Here is an 8,340-nt window from a genome sequence, read left to right as displayed (position 1 = left end):
GGACAGTGGGTTAGTTGTTAGTGGTTAGTGAGAGAGAAGAGGGTGTAGTGGTCTTACACCTACCCAATGAGTTGTTAAAACTCACTCTGAGTGGGAGCCAGTACCGGGCTGCGAACCCCGTATCGGATACAGTGTATCTACCAGCCTTATGTCCGATGGCTTAACCACGACACCACCGAGGCCGATACCGGGCTGTGAACCCAGTATCTACCAGCCTTATGTCCAATGGCTTAACCACGACACCACCGAGGCTGGTTTTATTTGTTTTCAAGCGACTACATGTATGTAGGACATACTATTTACAAATTTAGCTGAAATGATCTAACATCCTGACAAATGCATTTTTATTATCTCTAGATGGGTTTGGGGGCATGATCCTGTCTGCGAACCCAGTACCTACCAGCCTTATGTCCGATGGCTTAACCACGACACCACCGAGGCCGGTCTTCTCATGTTAATCCCAAACAGTTTTTTTTTACAACAACCCCCAAGTCATTGGTGTTCACTTGGGCGTGGAGAACATCCCCCCCCCCCCCCGAGACATTGGTCTTCACTTGGGCATGGAGAACATATCCCCCCTTGAGGTCATTTGTGCTCGCTCGGGCATGTTGTGTATTATTCATTTTTTGCACATCTTTATTGAAGTTGATGAAGTTTTCTGAGAAAATCTTACAACAGTATTTTACTTTGTACTAGACTACATAGGCGTGGTTTAGTAAACGTCGTATTAAATGGTCTGGGTCTGACATGTTAACGACGACACACGTCAAGTCCGCTCAGCAAAGATGGTAAACAATGACCTCACATATCAGTGACCATCACCTTGTCTCAAGGTCATATGCAAATGACTAGATTTGCCACAATAACATCCAATGTACCATAATATTTAAGAAATATATAATAAAATAATTTAATTTTTTTAATATCATTTTTTTTTTTATAATTTAGAAATTAATTTGACATACTCTAAATGAGATCAGACCTTCCTGATCAAATAAATGAAATTAGAAAAGAAAGGAATGTATAAGCACGAAAATAAGTTGGAATGAATGAAGGGATATGTTCCTTTGATGATAATTAATTTTTGACTTTAACTGAATTTTAAAATATTCCTGAAAATCCTAGTTTACATACTCCACCTTTAAAAACTGTCACTTTTGGAAAAGAAAACCTCTTTGAAAAAAAAATAATAATAAAAAACAGAAAGAAAAAGAAAACAATCAAAATGGGTCTATATATAACCCCAAAATTATTATCCAATTATCCCATCACAGAAGCTTACTAGATCAACACCAACCATTGACCTGAATGTATTAGCCCCGTCCAATGTCAACAACATACCCAATTTTCACACAACCTGATTTAGCCTTTGTGACAAATGACAGAACCAGACAAAGCCGAATGACTTGGCAACAGTCTCCGGGGTGAATGTCGTTTCGAGTACTCGCTGGTAAAACTACATTATTCTCTTATCATCTCTGACTTTGCCAGTTAATGACTGATGGATCCAGCCTGGTGGATTCAGATTGGTGGATCCAGCCTAGTGGATTCAGATTGTTGGATCCAGCCTGGGGGATTTGGATTGGTGGATCCAGACTGGGGGATTCAGATTGGTGGATTCAGATTGGTTGATCCAGATTGGGGGATTTAGATTGGTGGATCCAGACTGGGGGATTCAGATTGGTGGATCCAGATTGGGGGATTCAGATTGGTGGATCCAGACTGGGGGATTCAGATTGGTGGATCCAGATTTGGGGATTCAGATTGGTGGAACCAGACTGGGGGATTCAGATTGGTGGATCCAGACTGGGGGATTCAGATTAGTGGATCCAGACTGGGGGATTCAGATTGGTGGATCCAGACCGGTGGATCCAGACTGGGGGATTCAGATTGGTCAATTCAGATTGGGGGATTCCGACTGGTGAATCCAAACTGGTGTATCCAGATTGGTGGATCCAGACTGGTTGATTCAGAAAGGTGAATCCAGACTGGTCGATTCAGACTGGTGGATCCAGAATGGTGAATCCAGACTGGTGGATTCAGACTGGTAGATTCAGATTGGTGAATCCAAAATGGTGGATCGAGATTGGTGGATCCAGACTGTTTGATTCAGAAAGGTGCATTCAGACTTCTGGATTCAGAATGGTTGATCCAGACTGGTTGATTCAGACTGGTTGATTCAGAAAGGTTTATTCAAACTTCTGGATTGAGACTGGTGGATCTGGTTGTAACTCACTGCACAGATGCGGCACCACTAGAGCACATTGATTTATTAATCATCATCTATTGGATGTCAAATATTTGGTAATTCTGACATATAGTCATATTTTTTTATTTTTTTTTTATTTATTTATTTATTTATTTATTTATTTATAGTAATTGAATCTTATAGTTGCTAAATTTAAAGCATTTGTTTCTAATGAACATGACTATAGTTGGCCATCTTGGTATATCAGTTTATATGTAGTTAGTGGATTGTTTTGAAAATGGGATTACTGGTATGCGATATTGGGATCAGCACAATAAAACGTTATGTAAAATTATTTTCAATGCAATTTTATATTATATATTGCTACCAGAGTTTCATAAATGGCAGCTAAAACATGCAAAAGTTGACCAAGAAAACACCAAACACATTTTTTTCTTGTTCTATTTTTTTGGTTTGTTTAAGCAAAATTTTTAATAGTCAAAATATCTTTGGAATTTGCAAAGAATATGTTTGTCTAGCCAGTGCACCTCAACTAGTATACCAAAGGCCATGGTATGTGCTATTCTGTCTGTAGGATGGTGCATATAAAAGATCCCTTGCTAATAATAGAAAAATGTAGTGGGTTTCCCATCTAAGATTATACGTAAAAAATTACCAAATGTTTGACATCCAATAGCCGATGATTAATAAATCAATGTACTCTAGTGGTGTCCTTAAACAAAACAAACTTACATTTTAAAAAACATTTACATTTTGTGCTGTATTCCTTTCACAAGTGAGGATATTGCTAAAAATAGATGTGTATTACTAAAGTTGTCATGTCATAAAATACAGCTTCTGTTCCTGTATTATTATACCTTGTTCCAGCCAGTGCTCCACAGCTGGTGTAACAAAGGCTGTGGTATGTACTATCATGTCTGTGGGATGGTGCATATAAAAGATCCATTGTGCTAATCGAAAAGAGTAGCTCATAATGTGGCGACAGCAGGTATCCTCTCTCAATATCTGTGTGGTCCGTAACCATATATCCGACACCATATAACCGTAAATAAAATGTATTGAGTGCATCGTTAAATAAAACATTTCTTTCTTTTTTTTGGTTATCATTATACATACAAGGGTAGAATAACCTCTGTCAGTTATGACATGCATCTCGGACACTATCGGTATCAATCCATATTTTATCGGGAATTCCCATTTCAGAAATAGGGTAACCAACATACATGTTGCTACAACATGTATACATAGTTACAGCCACATAGTAGAGAAATACTTCCTTATTCAATTTGCATGTCAGAATATAACAGATCCTCAGTTGGGTGAAGATATTATTGAAGAGAGGAAGGAAATAAAAGAAACGGAAATGGTTTATTTAATGACGCACTCAACACATTTTAAAGATATTACTGAACATTGGGAAACATGAAAATTAAATTATGTCTTGCTATCAGTGTTGTGGATTTGCTTCACATGGTGGAAACTAACAGACCATTTGGCTAACGTAGTGTTTTATTCAGCAATAGTTTGTCGCTGTGTGATCCTGCTGCTGGTCAACACATATACACAAAAAGAAGAAAGAAACAAGTTGTTGTTCCGTTATAATGTACAAGCTGATATCCTGTTGCTGTTAATTTTCCGACTAGCAATACTAGAGATATCCATTTGGCGGTACGAGTTGGTATGTACCGTGCTTATTTGCTACTATCAGTTTCTTGAAAAGGAATTTCTTTGGAAGTTATTACAACTTTTAGCTCGTTACCTTTTTAACACCAATGAGTCGAGTAGTCAAAGTGTTAAAACGAAAATGTTGAACAATAAATTTTTTAGCTGCCTATTTGCGATTCAAATTGCCGTGGATATGTATGCAAACAAATTATATCTCTTTCTATTAGTGTTTGATGTTATCAGTATAATGCTGTCTATGAGATTCTCTCCAATTGGACATGAATGCAAGCAGTACAAAATGGACGCCAGACCAAAGGGCATGTGTGTGATCATTAACAACAAAGACTTCACCTCTCGCAGAATGAGCAAATGGAATGGGACGGACGAAGACGTCCGTAAACTGAAGAGTTTCTTCAAACAATGTGAGTTTGAAGTCAAAATCTTTGAAAACCAGATTCAACAAGATATGTTGAAAGAACTGAAACAAATATCATTGAGCGACCATCGAGCATATGACTGTTTTGTGTGTTTCATCCTCTCTCACGGCCAACACGGGTCCGTGTTTGGAACTGACGGACGTCCTGTCAGTGTGGCAGAAATAGAGTTGTTTTTCTCCGCCAGGCAGTGTTCCACTTTAGCGAAGAAGCCCAAATTGTTCTTCATCCAGGCTTGTCAGGGAGGGGCACCTGCACAAGGTGTCAACGTGGATAAGGTTGATCATGAAGGAAGCTACGAGTGTGACGTCACATGCGAGTTTCCCGTACATGAACACGCCGATTTCCTGACAGTGTTTGCTACGACTCCGGAACACTTCGCCTACAGAGACCCGACAAACGGCTCTCCTTTCATATCCACCTTGATCAATGTGATGGACAGGTGCCGTGGATGGAGCCTTGACGACATCTTTAATAAAGTCAGGGATGATATGGACAAGTGTGTTGGACAAAAACAGATTCCAGAAACGAAGTCAACCTTAACGAAACTAGTTGTGCTAACTTAGCAAACTCGGGGTGAAGGTGTGTTTTTCTTCATCACAAGTCTTTTGCTATGTCCTGATAATGAGGAACACTGTTGTGAAATGACAAGATTTCACCGCTGATCTGATTGACTTTCATACAAGAACATAGTGTTGTGTTATAAAGACAGCTGATCTGACTGATTTTCATACAAGAACATAGTGTTGTGATATAAAGAGATCTGATCTGACTGATTTTCATACAAGAACATAGTGTTGTGATATAAAGAGATCTGATCTGACTGATTTTCATACAAGAACATAGTGTTGTGATATAAAGAGATCTGATCTGACTATTGTCATATAAGAACATAGTGTTGTGTTTTAAAGACAGCTGATCTGACTGATTTTCATATAAGAACATAGTGTTGTGTTATAAATTTGATCTGACTATTTGCATATAAGAACATAGTGTTGTGTTTTAAAGACAGCTGATCTGACTATTTTCATATAAGAACATAGTGTTGTGTTATAAATTTGATCTGACTATTTTCATATAAGAACATAGTGTTGTGTTATAAACTTGATCTGACTATTTTCATATAAGAACATAGTGTTGTGTTTTAAAGACAGCTGATCTGACCGATTTTCATATAAGAACATAGTGTTGTGTTATAAAGACAGCTGATCTGACCGATTTTCATATAAGAACATAGTGTTGTGTTATAAAGACAGCTAATCTGACCGATTTTCATATAAGAACATAGTGTTGTGTTATAAAGACAGCTAATCTGATCGATTTTCATATAAGAACATAATGTTGTGTTACAAAGAGATTTTCATATAAGAACATAGTGCTGTATTACAAAGAGATCTAATCTGACTGATTTTGATATAAGAACATAGTGTTTTGATATAAACACAGCTAATCTGACTGATTTTCATATAAGAACATAGTGTTGTGATAAAAACATAGCTAATCTGACCGATTTTCATATAAGAACATAGTGTTGTGTTATAAAGACAGCTAATCTGATTGATTTTCATATAAGAACATAGTTCTGTGTTATAAACTTGATCTGACTATTTTCATATAAGAACATAGTTAATGTTGTGTTATATTATGTAGCAATGATAATATTATTTTTCAGTCAAATATTTTTAAAATAACATCATACATGGTTATGTCACAGATGTACAGTACATATGGTTTTGTATTTGTTTTGTATTTGGATGTAAAATAGTATGAGTATGTCACGCTAGTGGTAGTACAGTTTGTGTGTAAAACAGCATCATGATAACACTACTATTTATATGCAAAACACTATGGTTATGTCACGTGCCTACTATTTTTATATAAAACTGATGATTATTTCACACCAGTGTTATATGATGGCAGAATATAAGCCTTCGCTTGAACTAAATTATCAGTCCCATCTGTGTTATTAGCTATATTTCCCTCGAACTGGTGATCCATCAGATATTGAATGAGAAACCACCGAAAAGAAACACCTATTGCTGTGCTTGCGCAGTTGGTTATTACAACCTTCGGATTAATTATTTAGGCAGAACAAACTATAGATGAATTGGGGAAACATCAATAGCCATGCAATCCTTTCTTTATGTTGTTTGTTAGGCGGCTATCGGTAATGATCTTTCAAGTACAGCTAGTGTTATGGTAACAATTAGATGAACCATGATACCAATCGATTAGTGCACAAATGGGACTTGGCATAAAGCGTTACTTTGAACACATCTGCAAGACCAGTTTTAAATAAAACAATGGGCGAGTTAATCGGCTGTCATCACTTCAGCAACCACACATTTAATTAATACTGTCAAGGGCGTCTGCATCACACACTCGGCGTAATTTCTAATAAATTCTTTCACTCAGATATTTTGCCATATAACACATTGATGAAATTTTAAATTAGCAGTTACCAAAATAATATGTAACTATCCGATTGGTTGAACACTTTCTCGAGCACTGATGGGGTTCAAGCCAATGGTATAACACAGACGGGACCGATAATTTAGTTTGAGTGAAAGCTTATAGTCGACCCTGGACGTGTTCGACCTGTCAGCAGTTAATATACGGGTTTACCGAACAAAAAACTCAAAGAGACTTTGTTTTTGGTTCGAGCGTTGTGGTGTGTTCAACCAACAAGATTCTACTATATATATATATATATATATATAAATACTGGTAGGCTACATGTATTATATACTATATACATGTTTTTATCAGTGAACTAAGTACTGGTTAGACTTTTCTCTAAGCATTCAGCATTGAATTTTGTTTACAAGTTGCATATTCCTGGGAAACTTATAAATATAGAAAAGTTAAGTTAGTTTTGTTTGACAACACCACTAGAACATATTAATTAATCAACGGTTACTGAATGTGAAACATTTTGTAATTTTTGATATGTAGTCTTCACAGAAAACGCGCTACATTTTTCCAGTAGGTGAAGGTCAGGTCAGGTCAGGTCAGGTCAAGTCAGGTCATAGGGCTTAATGTGCACATTTAGAGCAAGCTGTTGAATAACACGCCTGTCCAGGGCATAGGTGTTGGCCCAAACCAGCTCCTCCGTCCAGAATAGGAAAAGAGTTCGGGGAGGATGGGAGGGGGGCCTGCCCATCTGAGAGGTGCAAGAGAGCAAACAGCAACACAGCCAGGGTTGGGCATTTGTGGGGCTATTGAATTTCGAATGTCGCATAGGATTAAGTAAAAAAATAAAGATTGCACAGTCTGCCATTCCCCAAGAAGATACACCCTTTCTGACCCATCTGTAGGTCTGCCATTCCCCAAGAAGATACACCCTTCCTGACCCATCTGTAGGTCTGCCATTCCTCAAGAAGATACACCCTTCCTGATCCATTTTTAGGTCTGCCATTCCCCAAGAAGGTACACCCTTCCTGACCCATCTGTAGGTCTGCCATTCCCCAAGAAGGTACACCCTTCCTGACCCATCTTTAGGTCTGCCATTCCCCAGGAAGATACAGCCTTCCTGACCCATCTTCAGGTCTGCCATTCCCCAGGAAGATACAGCCTTCCTGACCCATCTTCAGGTCTGCCATTCCCCAGGAAGATATATCTATCTTTAGGATGTTTGAGATTCCCTAGGAAGATACATCCATCTTTAGGAGGTTTGAGATTCCCTAGACTTTTTAACATTCCTTTGGTGTGTTTCAGTACAAGTAGCCCATGTGGTGCAAGTGATTATTTTCTTCTCTCACTGGACCAAGTGTAGAAACAATCGTCTGTTAGAAAGAAAGAAAGAAATGTTTTATTTAACGACGCACTCAACACACTTTATTTACGTTTATATGGCGTCAGACATATGGTTAAGGACCACATAGATTTTGAGAGGAAACCCACTGTCGCCACTACATGGGCTACTCTTTCCGATTAGCAGCAAGAGATCTTTTATTTGCGCTTCCTACAGGCAGGATAGCGCAAACCATGGCCTTTGTTGAACCAGTTATGGATCACTGGTCGGTGCAAGAA

The 8,340-nt window shown here is 38.0% G+C and overlaps 1 protein-coding gene across 1 annotated transcript; it reads left to right on the top strand.

The window, feature by feature from the left end:
* The first annotated feature begins 3,563 nt into the window (after window positions 1-3,563).
* LOC121381619 (caspase-3-like) lies at window positions 3,564-8,115 on the top strand. The gene has a single exon (XM_041510958.1). The coding sequence runs from the start codon at window positions 4,014-4,016 to the stop codon at window positions 4,872-4,874; it is 861 nt and encodes a 286-aa protein (XP_041366892.1). The 5' UTR covers window positions 3,564-4,013; the 3' UTR covers window positions 4,875-8,115.
* Window positions 8,116-8,340: the final 225 nt, after the last annotated feature.

The sequence above is a fragment of the Gigantopelta aegis genome, chromosome 2 (genome assembly GCF_016097555.1).
Source record: "Gigantopelta aegis isolate Gae_Host chromosome 2, Gae_host_genome, whole genome shotgun sequence".
In the NCBI taxonomy this organism is placed as follows: domain Eukaryota; kingdom Metazoa; phylum Mollusca; class Gastropoda; order Neomphalida; family Peltospiridae; genus Gigantopelta; species Gigantopelta aegis.
This window is presented reverse-complemented; position numbering and strand designations above follow the sequence as displayed.

What these genes read in the sequence shown, in the direction of transcription:
- LOC121381619 (XM_041510958.1), top strand. Translation starts at nt 4,014, where the DNA reads ATGTTGAACAATAAATTTTTTAGCTGCCTATTTGCGATTCAAATTGCC.